Source organism: Trichoplax adhaerens, genomic scaffold (assembly GCF_000150275.1).
Source record: "Trichoplax adhaerens TRIADscaffold_4 genomic scaffold, whole genome shotgun sequence".
Classification (NCBI taxonomy): Eukaryota; Metazoa; Placozoa; class Uniplacotomia; order Trichoplacea; family Trichoplacidae; genus Trichoplax; species Trichoplax adhaerens.
This window is the reverse complement of record NW_002060946.1, coordinates 3,412,626-3,434,671: the sequence shown is the minus strand read 5'-3', so window position 1 is coordinate 3,434,671 and position 22,046 is coordinate 3,412,626. Positions and strand designations below refer to the sequence as shown.

The 22,046-nt window shown below is 30.6% G+C and overlaps 3 protein-coding genes across 3 annotated transcripts; 1 reads left to right on the top strand and 2 right to left on the bottom strand.

Moving 5' to 3' along the window:
• Positions 1 to 915: 915 nt before the first annotated feature.
• On the bottom strand, positions 916 to 3,110 carry TRIADDRAFT_13868 (uncharacterized protein; the record flags this gene model as incomplete). Its single annotated transcript, XM_002111442.1, has 5 exons — positions 916 to 1,047; positions 1,577 to 1,786; positions 1,938 to 2,245; positions 2,737 to 2,782; positions 2,901 to 3,110. Coding segments are annotated over 5 exons (906 nt in total), but the record flags the coding sequence as incomplete, so codon positions are not given.
• A 5,889-nt stretch (positions 3,111 to 8,999) lies between these two features.
• On the bottom strand, positions 9,000 to 9,695 carry TRIADDRAFT_55536 (uncharacterized protein; the record flags this gene model as incomplete). Its single annotated transcript, XM_002111441.1, has 3 exons — positions 9,000 to 9,095; positions 9,165 to 9,293; positions 9,564 to 9,695. The coding sequence occupies 3 exons, from the start codon at positions 9,693 to 9,695 to the stop codon at positions 9,000 to 9,002; spliced, it is 357 nt and encodes a 118-aa protein (XP_002111477.1).
• A 10,445-nt stretch (positions 9,696 to 20,140) lies between these two features.
• Positions 20,141 to 21,706, top strand: TRIADDRAFT_55535 (uncharacterized protein; the record flags this gene model as incomplete). The annotated part of the gene is made up of 1 exon (XM_002111934.1): positions 20,141 to 21,706. The coding sequence occupies one exon, from the start codon at positions 20,141 to 20,143 to the stop codon at positions 21,704 to 21,706; it is 1,566 nt and encodes a 521-aa protein (XP_002111970.1).
• Positions 21,707 to 22,046: the final 340 nt, after the last annotated feature.

Below are 22,046 nucleotides of genomic sequence, written 5' to 3'. Positions count from 1 at the left end.
GTCTTTTTTTCTGGTTTTGATCACCTCTAACGAATGTTTAAAATCCTTTATAACTGGCTATTGGTAAGGAGAATTTTTCTTCAAAAGTGTTGCTATTGCATGGACTATATCGTGCGAGTGATTAAGGAAATAATAACAGCAGTTATTTAAATTTGAAAACTAAATTTAAAAAGTATTACTATAAAATCGACATAGGGTATGTGAGCATAATGGAATGAGAGAAATGGGAAAAAATTAGAATTCTAACAGTTAATTAAGATCAGTTTAAGAGTGAGCATTTTATACCATATACATTTCAATATTTCTAGACGGCAAATGCTGATTTCGGCTACGTTGTAGATTATCGATTGGAGCCGGATAGGTGTAGATGATGTTGCCATCAGGTCTGTTATAATCTTCATATTGCAATTGAAGTGAAGTATTGGGCTGATACTAATGTTAAAAATATTTGATAATTTTAATGTATCGTCTATTTAACAGCTATTCGCATAGAACTTCTTAATAATGCTCAATTTATAATTTCTATAAATGTTTAATAAACAATAATCATCTAGGCAACCTTACCGTAGTATAGTCTGCTTGATAGCGTGAAATTTCTTTTGATATAGCAGGTGTAGCATTCCTAACTCGTGTTATCCTTGGCGAATTAGATTGTGGATAGAAATGCATGCCATCCTGTTGATATTGATTCCAAGTTTGTGGGATCATAGGTAATCCCATGCTTGTCATCATAGGAGTTGGGATAACACAAACAGATGATACAGGTGGACTTATTTGTCGATCGGTATTAGTATTATAACGATTTTCTGTTACAATGTTTTTAGCAGGATTATTATTTCGTCGACCGTGATATTGATTGTTATCATAGTAAGAATTGTAGCTTTTGTTGGCACTGGTAGTGATTTTAGCTTCTGTGACTTCCTCTCTAGAGCATTGGAATACCTCAATCCATCGTGTACCTAAATGTTCTCGATGTTTTTTCTCTGCTGATTTTATTGCATCTTCAGCCGATAGCATCTGAATATAAGCGTCACCGGAAGGCCGCCCCTACACAATTTTGATGAATAAATCCATTAAAAAGGCGAGATTTTATTTTAGCCATTTGTCTAGGATAGTAGTAATTATAAGGGTTGACTTGATTTCTTAGATACTATGGTAACATTATAACATATTCTGCAAGCTACCCTGGGTATTTTATAGATCAATGTTGTACGCTTATTCAGATGAATAATATGAACCTAGATTAAATTGATTTCTTCAATAGTATGACTCTGATTTTATGCATTTTGCAAAGAACTATTGGCATTTTATAAAATAATCATGAGCATGTTATCTAAATGAGTAACATTGATTTACACTTAGTTCTTGAGTGATAATATACGAAATAATCTCATAAGTTAGATAGACTTCTATTGGCATTTTATAGTTTAAGTTTAATTTTAAATATACCCTCTAGATTAGTAATATAAATCGAAACTACATTTCTTTAGATGATATCCTAGCATGGCGCTAATAATATATGATTAAAATCTACTATAGGTATGTATTGCTAAGCAAGTGTTCTATGCTATCGTACCCTGTCATTGATGCATAAATGAATACCATTAAGAGCAATTTTATCAGCAAGTTCCCCCATAAAATTGGTGATATCTGGTTCTGTTGCCGTAAAAGGCAATCCTCGCAAGCGTATGCAATCTCGTACACTTTCTTGGCTCTTTTGCCGTAAATTTGTTAAAATTTTATCGTTTTTGCGGTAACTGCTGCTGATATGGCTTTCTTGTAGTGCCTGAAGTGAAGGGTTACTCATTAAATTGGGCAATTTATAACAGCTCCGATTGATATAATTATCTATAAACGGAGGCATATATTATACATCGATTTTATTCCGTTCACTAATACGAATATATCGACCGAATTAAGATTATTCTTCATCTAACCTTTAGTGCATCATTTAATGAACAATCATATAATTCAATATGGTGATTTGCCATTATCTTGTAGTCTTTATATATTGCACTTCGTGCAATTTCAGGTGTTTTAAATGCTACGTAGCCTTCACCTGTTGTTCTTCCATCAGCAGATAGAAGCAGTAGAACACCTTCTTCGTTGTCTAAAACATCAGCTGTACCCTTAAAGAAATTGACAACATCGATAGCTATGACAGTACTTGGTAGCCCTTTTATACGTAGTAAAGCAATTTCTGGCCTGTCATTGCTTTTCATTAAAGCGTTGACAATAGTTGCACCTGAACATATTATAAGTAATTTAATTATTAGTATTTCAACTTATATTGCTATAGGACACAATTTATTCCTATAGCCTGTCCATATAATATTTATCAGATTTATGCACAGTATTCGCATAAACTAACTTGAAATGCAATTAAACTGAATAAGTTCTTAAGTTAGAAAAATAATTTTTCTTTTAGCTTAGCTTATCTACTGTCATTTCAACTTATCAATATTATAATAAAGGACATATAAAATATTATATATTGCCACCCCTTCAATAAGTAGATTTCATATAACACATCAAATTAAGTTTTGGTGAATTATTATTGTAAATTAATGTAACACACACTATTTATAACAATTTATCATAAGTATATTAAAATTCGTACTTCAACTTAATTTCGGATAGTAGAAGGATATATTTTAGCTTAAATTGACTAATTTACAGCGAATTTAAGGCTGTCAAGTAGAATTATTATATTATATCTTCAGTTTATATCAATACCTCCAACGTTAGGGATGAAACCTTGACCGGCATTGATTTTGTAAATCTATAAATATGCAGCATTAATGTTAATAGGTAGATTAGAGGATAGTAATATTATTAGATTTTAAACCCTTTATAAAAGCAACTGATTAATTCAATATCAATAAGGCTATTAATTTCACCCGAATAGACTTTTGATCAATATATTGGCTATGCCTTTTTAGTGCTAGATCTCGTTGAACAGTGTCTTCAAATTTAACATAAGCTTGACCATAGCGTTTACCATATTCGCTAAGCAAGAAGGAAATCCCTCCTCGAATAATGTTAAGTCCACGAAAGAAGCTTGCCACATCTTGGTCATTTAAATATGTGGGCAGATCACAAACTTTAACAGCTAGCTTATTATAGATAGGGCTAGCGCTGGATATACGCGCAAAGAAAAATAATAGACATCGAATATTTTGATTAACGATAAATGATTGTAGTCTAGACTTAAATCATCTTATTTACCAACTGCCATGGTAAGTTGTGGGTTCCAGTCTTCCCTTAATATTTTGGTAACTTGGGAATGTTTGAATTCCTATACGGAGTAGACAGAGAATCAATTAGCGCCATACGTGTTTGGTAATAAATCTTATCTTATGGGGTTAATAATTAGTAGGGGAAGGTTTAAAAAGTTACAATAAGATCCTATCTATATATCTCACTCCATAAATATTAAAAGCTATGACGCTATAGCACACGTTTAATGATTATAATTATTAATCCCCGTTATTTTTGTATGCACCATTTTTATCATAAGTACCTCTAGCTGCTAATGTTTGATAAAGGCTTAGGACCAATTTGCTTCGATTTTTTGATTGAATTAAATCCTTATCAAGATGCAAGTCTGAAGCAAAATATAAAGGATTCATGTATAAGTTTTAGCTAATACTTTACGATATGTCAATCTATATCACTGGTGATTATATTCGTAGGTTTTAAAGTTACATAAGAGTATCGTCGATCTGCCTATTTAGCATTCTGATTATTTGGTGGTAGATTAAGTTAACTTAGCAATTTATCTTTCCTGATATTATTATAGCTGGTTAAACAATTGCACAAATTGAAAACATTAAATATTTAAAATCTCTACAATTTATTGTAGACAACATGGATTAATTCTATCACATATTTTAAGAACTTACATTCAGCAACATCGTATAATGTCATATCTTGACTTTGGTCAGGAATAATTTTATGAAATTCTTCCTTAACATCAATAAATACTGAAAAAACAGGCGGCAAATTGAATGACAATTTACTGGCTAACTGTTGTAACCATTGCCTAAGGTGAAATTGGCCATAAGATACTAAGCACCATTTATGATGCTGGTATTGATTTACAGCTTTGCACAACTAAGAAAATATGAAATGAAAAATGGATAGAGGTGTTCAGTATGAAGCTGAAAAAGATTCATTTAATTTCAATTCTATTTCTTGGACGAAACTGCAGGTTATATCATCTAGAGCGGAATTACAGAAATATTATAAACAGATTAAGATAAATTACATATCAAACTATTTAATAAAATCTCTTAAGAAACATTGATACTTTGACCAATGGATGGATTATAGACTGAAGATTGATAGACGCTAAATGTTATTTTTTACCGGCTACTTTAGTCGAGATGTTGAAATTAGAAGATCTTTTAAACTGATCAGAATTAATACATAGAGATAAGTATGAATTATTTTTGGTTTTAAAATAAGCATAGGCAAAAGAAATTGACCTAGAAACGAGAATTAAGTACATTGCCATAGTATCTAGGTTATCATCATAGCAAGATTGTAGAATAGACCTAGATAGATAAATTATTCGTTTCAAAAGGTCATTTTTAATGTAATAATTTTAATAGCTTTTAGATTTAACACTTTAGTCCAATGGACAAAACATGAATTATAAATTGCCCAATTTTGAATATTAACTAATTCTTTACAGGTCATCATTATAGAAAGATTGTAGAATACCCCAGATAGGTTATCTCAGAAGATCAATCTCAGTTTAATTTTTTTATTGCGTTTAGCTTTAATATTTTAGTCGGATGGACAGAATATATATTATAAATTGACCGATTTCGAAAATTAAATTATTTCTTTATAGGTCATCATTATAGAAGGATTGTCAGATTGGTAAGATTGGTAAGATTGGATATCTCACAATTTCAATCTTATTTTAATTTATTTTTTAATCTTTAGTTTTTACATTTAGTTTAATGGACAGAATATGAATTATGAATTGACCAGTTTTGAATATTAATTATTTCATTATAGGCCATCACTATAGAAGATTGTAAAATAGACCCAGATAGCTTATCTCAGATGGTTAATCTTAATCTTATTATTTTATAGTGTTCAGCTCTAACATTTTAGTCCAATGGACAAAATATGAATTATGCATTGGCAGATTTTTGTATATTAATTATTTTTTCTATAGCTCATTTCTTATTTCCAGTATTGAACTCTAAGTTACACGTAAGAATTAAAGTAAATTGGTACGAAATAGTCTTTCTTCGGTTGATTTTATATTTGAAGGAGATGTTGGAATTAAAAACAAATAGAGGAATAGAATAAGGAGCATTAATGTGGTAGATTGAATGTATTTCATTTTTCGGTTGATTTATTGTGAATGATGAGATGTCCCGCAGACCGGCTGCAGTCTAGCACGTGAAGATGTTACTACAAACTTTGAAGTAAGCATTGAAAAATTAAAAATATACAAAAGACGACGAGGTAACTGATTAGCATAGCTTAATTTTTTATTTCATAGCTTATTAGGTATTCCTAATAGCTAATTACTGTTATTTATCACGTTGCAGAGGTCAGAGCAGGAATGTTGTATTATTCAGTTCTCTTGTTGACGGATATAATGTCAATCGAATAAGCAGAAAGAAAAATAAAACATAGAATCAATAGTGACATGACCATAGCAATTAGTTAAACATTGCATTAATTGATTCTTGTTTATTTCATAGCCATCTTTAACTTGTTGAAAAGTCTGCGTCTTTCAAATATGCATTGAAGCTAAGTGTATCAAAATAAGACGTCGAATTCACGCTGATTGTCTACTGGTGATGGATTGTTCTACAGACTGTCCTTGAACTACTAATTATTGAAATTGGATGCAACAGTAAATTTCAAGCTGTGTTCGCCATGTTGTTCTTTAATGACAATAACTCCATTATCGCCAATGTACTATCTTGATGGCTATGCAATGTCCAAACTTTGTCAAGTAATATTCAGTCACTATTTAATTGCAAAATTTGGATCCCAGCTTGAGTTCTAACCAATCTGCTGATATCTTCAAACATGGCCGTTAACATTATTCAAATACCAAAGCTTAGCCGACATACCCCCTTCCCTAGTCTATTTTATTTTCGCACGAATAATAATTGACATCATATATTCATTTCAAGCAGACGTCTATTGAATATCAACACTAATATTTTATTCTATTTGGGCTTAAGCTTACGAAGTGAACGTTATTCAAAGCAGAATTAATTTTCTACTTTAAAATTTATTGTCAACACTTTTTTTCATGTCAAACAATGACGCGTGATCAATTGACCTTGAAATTGGCGAAGTAGCGAGAGCAATCTTCGAAATTTGTTGGTCTAAACATAGCTAGAAGCGAGATTAGATGGTGATCGTGAATATTTCTTGCTCATTTATTAGTAAACAGGCGATCAATTCCATCTGTGTAATGAGGCCTTTGAGATATGACACTTTAATACTGGGCTAACGCGTACCCTCTTCTGTCAGCCATTGCTAAAGCTATTCAAATTTGCTTTAAAGTAACGCATGGCTGCTACTGAATTTAGGTCTAATGTAGTAAAGTCAATCGATCCTAATACTTCTTTTCTGGGGATTTTGGTGTATTAATTTTGTTAATAACGCCTATTTTCTATCGAAAATACTGCTAAAATCATTGCAGTTGGGATTACAATAAATATTGATAGTATTCTACCTGTTTTTGCTTATCTTAATCTATGCCAATTTCTATTCTAAAACAGTTTTAGGCTACGTATTAATAGAAATGGCTACCTTCTATCAATAGAAAGGTATTCTACTTTTAACTGAGAGATAAGGATATTCTTTTCTTTTCTGCTTGTTAATATAGGCTCTAAATTTCAAATCGTTATAAATACAATTCATATCTTTTACGATATTTTAATTTACAGGATGGAAGATATTTCAAAAGTAATAGGGTCCATAACGCCAACTAATGTCAGTTTAAATGAAATTATTTTCTTTTGATAGACTTGATATATTAAAAAAAGTTCATACTACTTACATTATTACCATATTGAATCATCCATTTCGTTAATTAATGAGTTTTATGATACCTAGGTTTAGCCTTGTAATAAAAAGAGTTATATACATATTTTTTGTGATTCATTTATGGTCAAAATGCATTAGTTTATGACCTATTTATGACAAAAGACATCAGCTTATGTGCATGTTATGCTATAGATCATAATATAGGCCAAAATTGATTTGACCAGATACAATTCAGTCATATCTAGCCTATCTTTCTATATAAACCCATTTATTGCTTGCAATAATGGCCCCATAACTAGATCTGCAATGCAGACCTTTTTAAGAAAGGGAAGGTATAAATATTTCTAAAGGTGTTAGTCCATTACCTTTCTAGTGCTGCTCCATATGAGTTTCTCGGTATATAATTATCTAGCTATGCAAAGCATCGAATAACGCCTACTTTAACCTTTACAACCTAATAGTAAATTAATTTTACTTGTTAAAAAAATATATCACTATCTATCTATTGCTACTCCATATGAGTTTCGCAGTACGTAATTAGCCGGCTGCCGCAAGACATCTAATCCTGTCTTCCATATAGGTTTCTCGGAATATTATCGTCTGGCTACTGTAAGACATCTAATCTCTGTCCGCTTAGAGCTTCATAGTCTAGTGGTAAACTAGTTTATTAACCACGAGAAACTATCGCTACTTCATATAGGCATCTTATCGATGGTTATTTCTATTTTAAATAGCTTCCATGCTAATCTAGTATTACTCAAGTGGACTATCTTACTCAGTCGTCTACTCACCATCGATAATCATGCTCAATCAATTAAATTTTATTTTAAGACAGTCTATATAACATTTATCTGTTATTATTACCCTTCTTTTATCTAATTTGATATCCCTTATGCCACGCAAGTACCTCCGAAAGTCCTATACCCTTTATCTATGTTAAATTTCTTGATAATCAAGCAAAGTCTGTAGAACTTCATTTTAAGCTAAATTAACGCCTACAGTAATTTTACTGATTTAACGTATTCTGTATGATTATTGTGAACGAATAAGATATCTTATTAATTAACTAATTAGTGATTTAATAGCATTCTATCATAAAAATTTGGGGGAGGGCTATTCGTCAGGTTACAATATAATTAGTTCTGGCTTTGTGTTGACTAGATTCTATAGCAGGTATGAAAGTGGTCGAAAATTCGTTAATGAGGAATGAGCAGCGTGGCTAAAATTAAATTTAAGTACGTGTATGGATATATAATGACTATACTGTCCTCATTAATAACATCACTCAACCATAGTGTTAAAATAATATCGGCGAATTTGAAATCATCTCTGCTACAGCATAACGTTAAATTTAATGTAGTATGATCGCTTTTGCTAAGTTGACAGAGATTTACATCTAATTCTTTCTATAACCTTTCAAGGTAACTTCTAATACAGCATTAAACTTATTATAGCAATAACTTGATCCGATCGTGGAGAAAATACGATTATTCTTTATCGTTTACTAAATGACATTTGAAAAATAATAAAATAGAATGCAGCAGAATGATTAATCAAAGCTCTTTTAAACCTATGTATGATTATTGGCTTGTTAAGTCAAGACTTTAAGACAAAAAGAAGACAGAAATGGGGTCAGCTAGCTTAAATAAGTTGTTAATATTATAATTAACTTTGTTATTTAGAATAATGATGATAAGAACAACTTTTTCATTCCTTTATTACACGATGAATCTAGTCTGAGTAATTTCTACTTGGATATTATCAACCTCCCTATAGAGTAGTGTAGAAATGCGAGTTCTGGTTAATTCTTTAGATATCAAAACTGTATCAAAAATTTTTTACACCATGAATCTAGAAAGAGCAGTTTTCATTTAAGTGAAATTAACCTCCCCATAGAGCAATATAGAAAACTTTATGAATGTGATTTTCTTATCCGTTCTATTCTAGTACCGTAATGTAGCTTAACAAAAATGATAGAGGATCAAATCGATATATTTCTCAATAAAAAAAAGTTGATACTTTAACTCTTTGGATGGTCGTGCTATAGCTCGTATAATCTTCAGGTAGAAATTAAAATCGTATTATGATTAACTATTGCTACTCCTGCTATTTTCTTAGAGTCTAACCTTCTCTAGCAATTGATGAACATTACATGCGCCTGATGATAGCGATGTTGGTGAGGAAAACTGACTGCCATATAAGCTAGCCAAGAGTTGGTTCTCGAGATAGACCGTTTCTTCTTCAGAATAGAGTATCTAATCAAAAAAGGAATCAACGACTCAATACTTTAATGTCTAAAATTCTAATATGAAGGTAAATTGATATAGAGAGATAGCAGGCGATAATGATAATTGATGAAATGATGATAGCGAATAACAACGATAATCGATTATGAACAAGTCAGTTGGCTGTTAAAAAATTGAAGGAATAGTTCCTTAAATCGTGCTTCCAAATCTCATAAAGATTGCAGATTGATTTAGTTGTCGCATTTTTAATTAGGTCGGATACATCAAATAAAAACTTACAGTATTATCTGCTAATGATAGAGATGACCACTGGACGCTATTTTGACAGCATAGAGTATATTTTCCATCGTTCTTTGGAAAGGGCTGGACATCAAACGACAAGAGATGGGTTTTTGATTTTAAAGAATCCATCATGGATAATTGGACTACAAAATAAAGTTGAGCAAAGGACGATTTTGATTTTATTAAGGAATATAATGACAGGTAACGTAAGGTATGATGGAGTGTTCCATTCCGGATTAATCGATTAATGGAGAAGATAGATACGATTTAATAGAAAGAATAAAGTTATAAGTTAAATAGAAGATTGCTAGTTTAACCTAAATAAAATTAATTTACTGTTAATTAAAAGATATAAAGGATAAATTCCAAAATTAAAGAGTAGATTTTTAACTATCCTCGAGCTAAGTTTTTCAAAACTGATTCTATATTATAGTGGCTTTCATACCATGCCATCAAGGTGGATGAAATAGTAGTTAACTTACCTTAATATCAATCTAAAATCGACGGTGATGGAAAGAATAAGTTCGAGATCGAAGATTGGAATAAATCTGAAGGATTCGGAGATCTGTTTTGGAGACAAAAATCTTTCCTATGTTAAATAATTAGCGACTAATGCATCATGCAGATTTTATATTCAATGATGATAGAATATAGGTATTAGTAATGTATCCTGATAGTAAACATCGTCTTTGGCTTCCTACTGAATCTTCATTTAATTGTATAATGTAATGAAAAGATGAGGCGCCAGCCACAATCAAAACCATAGGCATCATGCTAACAACGCCATATTCTATCATAATCATAATTACGAGTACATTGATTAATGATGATTCACACAGATTTTGAATGATACACTGTCTAGGTTGCAACAATGTAATATACTTGTATTACTTTATGATAGATAGACTGTTAATTAGTCTATGTTGGTTCTAATTGCACTGTAGTTTGAGGAGAACGATAATATAGCATAGGTTGCTTCTATTTCTTTATTAAATCTATTCTTTTACTTATAGCATAGGAAAATATTTCTATGCTATGTTATTTCTAATTGAAAAAACCTTATTTATTTCTTAGTCTAAGCATATTCACAGAATCGTTTCTCCATCTATTGAAAATGAAAATGTCAATATATCATATACAGCTATGTAGATATATCTAGTACTGTTTAGATATGTTTGTATATTTAGGGATAGGTATGAACTAGCTAGTCATATTATTGTTCCTTCGATGGATGTAAATTTACCATGATAGATTAAAAAATTGTATGAATTTTAGATTTTAATTAACTAATTCAATCTAATGATGCAGTTGTATGGATACTGTTATGTAAAGTTACAGTCATTTTTTGAAGTTATATGAAGAAAATAGGAGGAGAGATTATACCCGCATATTAGACCATCTATCATTATTTGTTAATTACATATTACCTCTGGTCCATTTGACTTTGATGTTGATTTGTATTAATCCTGATGAAATTTAACCTATTTCATTCTTGTCCATTTTATAATCATTATTGGACGTAAGTAATAAGAAGAATAACCACCTGCAGAGTATTCGTCTAATGATAATTATTACCAGTATGATGATAATGACAATAGTAAACGGTTTATTAACTTTTGTTTCTTTAGTTTTTATGCTAATTAATTAAGACATGATGATTTTGTTCATAAATAATAATAATGATGATGATTAATGTAGGCCATAATCCCAAAAATATTCTAGTCCAATTACCAAATTTGCATAAATGCAAATTGAATTCAACTAATATCAAATGTTTCGTAGAATGGATCTACGGCTATTGAAATGTCAATACTGTCTTAATTAATGCTAAATATTTTTAGGGTGAATAGCTAGTACAGTAAATGCTAGTGCTTAAAAGTACGACTATTACCAATTATCAGTTACTGTGTATATTATTATTAAGAACAAATAACATTGTTTACTAGCTACCAATAAATATCTTTGTAGTTCTCTACGTAGTTTGAAGGTGGAAGAATTAAATTTTATGGTAGAGTAAATTCTTGAAGTTTAAAAATTTTCTCTAGTAACACAACTGGAAAGAAGGTTAGTCTATCTCTTAGATTATACACTCTTAGAATACGAATGTTAAAATTCTTACTACTGACGAACGGATGGCGATATTTACTATTAGATCGTAATAAGAAATCGCTATAGAGATATAAAGGTAAATTATTACTAATAATTTTAACCTGGCTATAAAATCTTTGATCTATCGTAACGTTATTAATGCTCTCAAAATTCCATTCATGGATGGAATGCATCTATATGAAAGCTGTTTGTGATTGAGAATTAAAATAAGATTATGGGAAATAATCACCATCCATTGGAGATAGCTAAATCATAAAGGATAACAATAAATGAAAAAATATTTAAATGAAGTATATTTCAATTATGGTGATGATTTAAGTTAGTTTCTTTAGCTTTCAAACTGTTTTTATAGACGGATCTTTCTTCAATCATTTCAAGTCTCTAGGGAATTTCCACGATGAGAGACATCATTAAGTGTAGAATAGGAAATAGCCCTTTTGTAGCAATGTCCCGCCTATTATAAAAAATATAATATTAGTTCATTAATAATGGGACTGTGGCTCTAGTGGTTAGCTAGATCAATTGTTATGGGATTTACTCTTATTCAAATTCTAGACAAGAAAGCTTAACTTCAGCTATATTTCTCATTTTATTCAAGAAATGATAATTAGTATCATGTTGAGGTAATGACCTATTCTGAATGAACGAATAAGCTAGTAGATATTTACCGCAGTTGATAGGCTATAAGTATAATAAGAATTTGAACGTTATGATGGTTCAGATATTAATTACACCTTTTAGCAGTCAGTTTTTGTTACTGAATGCTGGTACTAAATGATTTTAAAATGGAAACGCACACAGTTTATAGGTTAGCAATGCAATCCAGCACTAGTATTAGACATGAAGTATTGAGACACAGGTAACTCTAAAAGAATGAGCAAATGAAGACTATCGTTAAGAAATTATAAAAGTCCATATCCTTATTAATCTTTATTAGGAGCTATTACTTTCGCTGCGTTTGTTACTAATATTCTAAATTAAACTGAATTCTTTACACTTAATCGTCGATTAAATTACAAAGTCACACATCTACTTGATCTTGCTATTAGAGCAATAGCAGGAGTATAATCTCGATGATACGGTTGCAATTTATCTTCAAGAATGAATAATTTTAGATCATGAGTAAGCAAATAACATGGACCTAATTAAATCATGCTATTAGAATGAGTATCAACGTAATTTGAAGCATTTTATTTTATCTAATTTTATGAATATATCGTAATTTGCTTTTTACCACCAGTATATCAAATAAAATTATATTGGGAGTGGAAGATGAAACTAGATATTTTTTATTTGCAAAGCGGACATTGCATGGACTAGTTGTAATTTATCCACTAATGTCAATTATTACAAGATTTAATCAGATAAATAAACAGTTTATATCATTATAGCTAATTAATTAGCACCTACTTATAGATATATTGTTACATTTACTAGGCATGAATTTTGATAATTTTAAAATTGCTTCTAAAATTATGACAAAGCTCTTTCATTAATAACCTTTGGGATTAAATCATAACAAAAAGAAATGTTCCTAGTTATGTATTGCTACTGTTCTACTTCCAGAAATTGTAGGAAGTTAGTCTATTAATTGAAGTAAAAGAGCAATTTTCGCGAATTGTAAGGTTATTAGTAGCACTTAAAGAGATATTGTTAGAACTTAGTTTATTGGGCACTGGATGTATGACGTATTCTACTATTAGAATTTATGAGTTAGTTTGTTAATAGTAATGTTACCGGAACGTAACGGAGTATTGCTATTTGTGATATATACCAATCACGAAATTCCAAATTTTAGAAAAATAAGGGCTTTATTGAATCTTATACAAAGATTAACTACACTCAGCTCTACTCTAGCCGAATACTACTACTAAAGACTTCTAGAACGAACTAACAGAATAATCTAAAGTTGCATGCTTTTATACTGTTCGTAGCATTCGCAGCTACAATCCGCTTGGCAACCTTTTACCTTATTTTACACATAGTAAAATTATTCTTATTATTCTACTGCGGACCATCATTAATCCAATATGGATACGACTACAGTATTTACCTAGACATTGTTCACACCAGCCCAAGTACAATGAATTAACCATATCCTAATATATGATTTACAGTTCTATTTTTACCTATAGCCTTATTAGTAACTCAACACCTTACTATATATAGTCATCTGTACTCTAGCATAGAGTCTATACCACTACAGTCTATAGTTATGGCTACCATTTAAATATCTCTTAGGATAAATATCTACCGTACATTATACTAAACATGGCTAACAGTTTACAATAACAATACTAAGTTACATTACACTATAATTAAGTTCATAGCATACTGTATATTTAATTTTGCCTTTGAAAATTTATAACAACTATTAATTGGAATGGCTACTGTGAATCACAAGATAATTAACATGCATAAAAGGGCACTGATTTCATACTGCTTGTCGGGAGAGAGGCTAAGATAGAGGGGATTCTAAAGTACAATTCTGATTTCAAGCGCTAGATATAGCTGATCTTAATCTTATTTATCATGAAAGTATGTCGGTATAAAGTAGATTTTTCTCCTTCGGCAGATACACATAATGTTGGCCATAAAGTTGAATTGGTGTAAAGTATTTTAAAATCAGACAATTTTATAAAGTAAAGCATGGATGGTAAGTGAGTGGTGGGTTTCTTGATTGAAGATATTGTAAATTAAAATTTAGTCATTTATTCAGAAATTGAAAAATTACTATTACTAATATGAAAGATAGAACTGACGATCCTAAGCTAAAACGAAGATGGTTTCATCTATACTCCTTAAGCTTGTCTTATACCATAATAAACTGTTGCACAATCGTCCTAGCTCAATTTTGTTAAGAATGCACGCTCAGAGGTAATATTTGAAAATGCCAGCTTATCGTTATTTAGAAATACTCGAAATTGCCATTTCTTTTACTTTACCTCACTATTAGATCCTGAGGCTTGTGTTAGTAGATACTAAAGTTATTACTTTAAATGTTGATACCCATTATGTTAAATATCTTATCTATAGGTAGCATGGATAGGCCAAATAATATCTCATGCTCTTGCTTGCAGTAGTAGCATCGATATTCTTATTGGGTAGTTTTGTGTCTACTTTTATAATTTAGGTGATGGTACCGTATTTTATCGGGTTAGAATACGGATAAAATAATTTTGGTTTCACAAACCTCAATCAATAACTTTCTAAAAATCCTGAGATATTGACTGTAAAATAATTTTTACTACATTCAAGGTCATTGACTGAATTACAGTCGATTAATCAAAATTGTACTTCAGATTGCAAGTACTGTATGTGTAGAATTAATAGTTTATTAGCTATACTAATAATACCAGTACTGTGTATCGCTGAATAATAATTGATTCTAGGTGGTAATTATATTGCAGTCATAGAGATTAAATAGTAGGTTACCCTGGAATGTAGTTACTGCAGTATTCATGATTGCTTTAAAGGTCTATTTTAGATTTCATCTTGACCTTATCATATTTGTATAGCATCTAAACTCTGCTAATTTAATCGTGAAAACAAGCTTAACGAATTAAGCTGTCATAGTATCTATCAACTAACAGTTTAATATTAACAAGTTCACTTAAGTAAGTAATAATCGTACGTAAAAATTTGAAAAAACTTTTTGCGTTGGCTTCCTACTACGTATACAAGAAGAGAATCTCACTCCATTCAATATATATATATATATATAGCAGTTATAATCGGCTGAAAGAGTTGTAAATGTCACTTAAACAGTATGTTGTGCTCAAGTCAGGATGAAGTAATAGAAAGATGATGGTTTGCCATCAATTAGCTTGTTATAAAACCGAAACTATGATATTACTTGTCGTATAAATAATATCGGTCCTGATCTTAACTATAAGTTGTTGGTTTATACAGTATGTGTACTACTGTTTCTACACTGCCTTTGCATCGTAGTAATTTGCTTGTAGAACTGAAAGTATACAAATACATGATCAGTCTATAAAATTTGTGAGTTGAAATACGTAGAGCTTATGTTATCATATTGTAACAATTTAATATATTTTAAAAAATGTATTTACGGTTAGGGATTTTTATGTTCTGCTATATAATAGTATAGCTATAAAGATACCTTAAGAGTTTAAACATTCTCTCGCGAATAATTATGCACCAAAACCAAAATTAACACAAGCATACAATATAATGTCAATGATATTCATATAAAGAGCTTGGATTTTCTATTCTATCGTGCCAATTGTATAAGAAAATGAACAANATGATCTTATCCAATATAATGAAAATTTTTAAAAGTTGAATGTTGCTTATTAGAAACAAATTGAGTAAGGGTAAAATATTAAACATTAAATATTATGGTTAATGATATTGAGCTCCTGTTCAAAGTTCCAAATTGCGCAATATCATTTGGAGATAAATATCCATTCGAGCGAGAGCATGTAAAGATATTAATAATCTATAAAGTGATGTGCGTACAACCGCTAATTGACAGGATTAATTCCAGAGCTAGGCTAAAGAGATCTCAAATTTTATTAAAATCAGAGAATAAAACTTCGAAGACATGGTGTTGTCTAATATTACGCTCTGATATATATAGTTCATATATATATATATAAATGTTACACTATTATTATTTATAATAATAGATCAGTATATTAACCATACAATAATTGTATGTAACTCATATAGCTTTAAAAATGTAAGATAGTAGTTTTATCAAAATCTAGATTTACTAACTATTTATGAATATAACTTCAAAGTTTGAGATGTTTTCTAATATTGAGCCCCGCTTTATACACAAAGATGCTATAACTTAGAGGTAAATATCTGTTTACACAAAAGGGTAGGGTAGATGTCGATAGATGATGAAATACTATTAAGCTTGGGGTATATGAATATATTAAGAACTTGTTTATCATTTATTATGTTGACATCAATAGAATGTAGCCCTAATGTGGAGGGTGTCTATGTACAATACACAGTATGTTGTTTCTTTGAGCTAAAAGTTAAAGGTGAATCAAAATCTTTTTTATGCATATTGTGGCAATTAGCAAGTAGGGTATCAATTGCTTACACCCATATATGCTTAAAAAGTCGTAATGTTATTTCAAATACGTTATAATCTAAAGTAAAAATTTAATATTCGGGTCTGATACGTAAAAATTAAGAACAATTTTAATGAAGTTAAATACTTTTTATTTTGTAATAATCACTGAAAAATGGATTAACTGCTATAAATTTATATATATAGGATAAGTATAAATCAATTATAGTGTAATAAATTCTATCGATACCTATTTGAGTTTATGGCAGTAACTACTTACCTATTTTGAAATACGTATATTATACCGCTTTACTAGATATTTGGTAACAACTTAAATTTGCGAATCAATCACTACCATAATTTTTTTAGTTTAATACAAGAACATTTAATAAAACTAGTCGCACTATAATAAGAATGTCAATTACAGCTTTTATTTCTTCTACTTGAAGAGATTGTATTCTGAAAGTCATTCCTGGATATATTCCTTTCTAGAGGTGCTGTACTTAAAGTCAGCAATGTTCTCTAAAGATAATTGTATACACTTTATACTATACTACAGCTTTGGAGGTCATTCAGACAGGCTTCGTCCGCTATATGAATCAAAATATTCGTATCTCTAAATGCAATCTAATTAGCAAATATTGTAATTCAATACTGAAATTCTTTATTTCTAATATTAGTCAATATTTGATTTCTTTAATTTAATCTGATTTTAGCTGATAGAGTAGTTACAGTTGATATTTTGTGTGTACCGGTACCATAAAGATTTAAAACCTTTCAATTAATAAATCTATCAACCCATATATGTTGAGAATAGTTGACTTACATATCTGCTTTAAATTACAGACTATCAATTGAAAATTATTAGGATCGGTTAGTACGCCATAGAAGATGGCACAAATTAGATCAAATTACATGCTTGGTAGTTACAATAACAAATTGAAACTTGGATTTGGAATAAATCTCATTAAGATGCCCTCGAATGTTACTTATTAACCAGCATAAATAAATAGATCTGCAACTCTACCCAAATTTATACTTTTGTTATTTTAATCTTTAGCGCTATTTATTAAATACCTTGCAAATGAGTAGAAATATCTCGCCACATGCTAGATTGTTAATGAGAAATTATAGAATCCATAGATTTATAGTTAGTAATGTTCCGTGTCTTACTATAAAATATTTACTATCGTAAGTTGAGTTTATAGCTAAAATCTGAGGATAGATTAATTTACATTTTTAACTTAAGTTCAAATCAAGTTAATTATTTTCATAGGTTACGGTAATGTTATCAGCTTATAAATTGGTGAATATACAGTCTAATTCATTGATCATCAAAAGCAGGTTAAACTTACATGTAAGTTAAAGGGATTAATCGTTAAGACATTGAGTTTGGGTATACGACTCAATATTGGATTAAAAATGACCTCTTAAAGATGTGATTACTTAACAATCTACAGGTAGCCACATTGTTTAAAGCCACTAATAAATTATATAATTATCAAATGAGCTGAGTAGTTTGGGTAGTTCTGTTTTATAATTTACCAGATTTTCATAAGTGGAATCGAGCAAATTCAATTTGAGAATTTGAATAAAATATGGAGAGAATTTAATCACTGATAGATCAATATCAATTTAATCGTTATGATTAGTTTTCTATATAGATTAATCTATTATTCTTATGTATATATCTTATCCTATATTAGATATAGAATCTATATTACTATGTTAAGATGAATATGTAATGAAATTGCCGCATGGTAAATTAGATAGCAATGAGTCACCATATGTATAGGATACGTAAATGCATTTTTTTAAATAGGTTAATTCTGAATTATTATTGTAACTGACAGCCAAGGTCATTTAGAGGCGTTAAATTTCTTATTCCTAATAATAAAGAATGAAATATAGGTTCTTTTAGATGGTAATAATATTGTATCCGATAACGAAATATGTAGAATTATCACTATGTATGCAAAATTCTATATCAAAGGCCGCTTGATTCCTGTTTTAACTATAAATTCAGTTATGAGAAAGATGACTAAAACAGTTTATCATCCTACGTCATTAAATACATTTCATATTATGCTATGGTTGGCAATGACGTAGAAGTATTTGCCAAATGTTAGATTTCTAGGCATCGAGGCTCCATTAATGGTCTATTTCAGGATTGTAATTTGATGTGATTCGCTAAAAAGATTGACTATCCAAGTTTTCGAAAGGTTGCTTATAATATACGAGTAGAATATTTATTTTGTAAAATGAGCTTCGAGCTCGTTCTTTCTATACTCATACAATAAATTAAAATGATACAATTTGATGAAATTAGCAGAAAATATGATACTCAACGGTATCTTTACTTAAATAGTACCGTATTCAATGCATTCATAGTGAATGGAGATGTATCAAATAGGATAATTAAATTAGCAGAAAATATATCATTCCAGATTGAATATGGAATTAAGTGATCGTTAATGGTATCTCTATTCCTATTGAACACATTCATGATTTTAAGTCGAAATATTGAAATCGATATAATGATTGTTAGCAACTATTCCAATATTTTCTAGCCGATTTTGCGTAACGATTTATCGGAATACTTATTATAATTAATTAAGAAACTTACTTTTTATGCCTGTACATAGGGTTAAGTAAATACTGATGATTTAATTTTCTCTAATTGTTCTTACAGGTTGACGTTGAAATATTACAAGTAATTAGTGTAATATTCATTACGATAGGAGTAGATCTCCATGCTTAATTAAATTAATCATAAATAGTGATATCATCTAAAATGAAAACCGTATGGTATGAAATCGTTGACGATATGCTATTGGATGGGAAAGAGTCAAATCGAGCAACTGATCTACATTAGTGTAGTTTAATTTTTTCGCTGTTGCAAATACCAAAGAAATTTAGGATTGAAATCACGCTAGGCTTTACTTAATTGTTAGAATACTATAATTCTGACGCAATATATTAACGTAACGTATTTGCTTTTAGCTACTCTTTCCCCTCTCTATTTTATTGAGCTTTCTATAAATTAATTGATGATAGTCCACTAAAGAAGTTGCTTGATAATCGTTTTCAGTAATTTCAGCTAGCAAGGGTTATTATTTCTATTTGAGCCAACCTGGCGACACCGTTACAATAAAAAAATTCTATGTAAATAAATATTTTTACCATTGCTCGTTAGTAGCATGAGAAATAAGTTTCTGTGCTCCATCCATCTTGAATAGCTGATGACAACCAATACGCCTAAATCAATATAACCATATGTTTTTAGGTTGTATTTAAACTAGTATTGAACAACAACAAACCAATCAATTCGAGTTGATTCCTTGAATTTTTCCTGTATAAGATTGATCATAGGATTGTCGTACAGGTTGATTTCAATTTGAGGTGGATAGCGATGAAAAGAGCTAAAAGGAAAATTGTAGATAAATATTCTTCATGGCGCCAACGTCGCCGTGGTGTTGTAGGAGAATCTTCTACAGTTGAGGAAGATCGTCAAATTGATGAAGAGAACTTAAAAGCCGCTCAATTATATGGCACCGTTCCTATGCATAACCCAGCTTCCAATAAACCGAAGCGGCCACCATTATCTGGTCTATTTCGGAAAAACCGAATCGAAGAAGAAGATTTGGAAACATTAAAAAAATCAGCTGAAAGTGGCAATATACGCAGCCAAGTCAAATTTGGCCGCCTTCATCTATCGGATAGCTTTCATGGAGCTTCGGCCAGGACGGGTGTTGAGTGGCTTATTAAGGCATCCAAAGCTCAGAATCTTGAAGCAACTGAATTATTAAAACAGTGTTTAGAGGATAATCTAGGGATAGATGAGGAGAATCGAAAACAAGTCATCTGGTGTATTAAAACCAGTGATAAAGTGAAGAAACAAGTCTCTGATGAGAATTTACTTTTACTACGTCTTCAACGAATGCGTCATCGTAGAACGAGTAGCTTAGACGATATCGATAAAATGCGAGATACCGAATTCCGTCAAGAAGAATTTATAGGTATACCGTTGAAAGATTTAGCTCAATACAAGAAAATAAATGAAAGTAAGGCTGAGAAAGGTGATGATGAACAGGATGCAACACAACAAGCCAGTGATAATGAGAATAACTCAACTGAACCATTGCAACAAATTGCAGATGGAAAAGACGTCGTTGATGCGGATCATCTATCTAATCAGGATCATGTCGGGTTGAATAAATTTGCTAATGAAATGGCGATAGTGAACGGTGATGGAGTGGAGCAAAGTAAAGAGAAAACAGCCATCAGTAGCAAGCAAGAATTAGACCATAAAACTCATGCTGATGGTCAAAATGATCAAGTAGAGGCAGAAAATAAGCCTATAGTACAAGTAAATTCATCTGATTCAAAGGTAGAACAAGACCAACAACAGCATGAAAAAATGATCCAATCGAATGAAAAACTAGAAGTAGAAAATGATAAGCTAATTCAGGCAAGTTCATCAAATTCAGAAGTAGAAAGTAACGAAGTAGTTCAAACAAATTTATCTCGTTCAAGCGTTGATCAAAGTCAACAATCATCGAAAATACAACAAAATGAAGTAGTCAAATCCAATGGCGAGCCAATTGTAGAAAATAACTCGGCAAATTCCTTGCATTCAGCGGCGGAGCAAAATCATGATCAAGAGAAAGCTATAATGAAATCAGTCAATCATTCTACTCCAACGAAAGCTGGTAGAAATTCTAAGCATGAAGAAAGCCCAAAGATGGAATCAGCATCAAAGAAAACTGCCAGTGGACCTAAGGAAAAAAAAGCTGCTCAGGTTATAAATTCTGAAGAGATAGTGGATTCGGTAAATCATCGTAGTTCAAAGGTTTCCAATACTCCTAATGATGATAACAACTCGAAAACTGCCAATCGATCTAAAAATGCAAAGGCATCCAAACAACCTAAAAAAGCCTATAAAAGAGCAGGATCTTCCGCAGAGACTGATTTGTAAGATTACCAACATCGCTGGAAGATGAACTGGAAATCACTTGCTTAACAAGGGAAAAGTTGCTTTTATTATCCGTTAATTTTCGTCGTTGGAAAGCGACTGTACCATTACTTTAAATAAACGTCGATTAGATTTCTTAGCCATGTTTCAAAAATTGTCTCACAAGATCCAAGAATTGGCAGAATTTCAACAAGTAGCCTAAATTTCAATATAAACTTGCTGTTTTTACCTAGTGTAAGATTACCATCCTATTTGCTTAGGGGAAATACTCTTATTACTATCGTTTGTCTATGTTAGTTTTAGAAGAAAAAAATCTTTTGAAATAGTTAGAATCACGTCGATT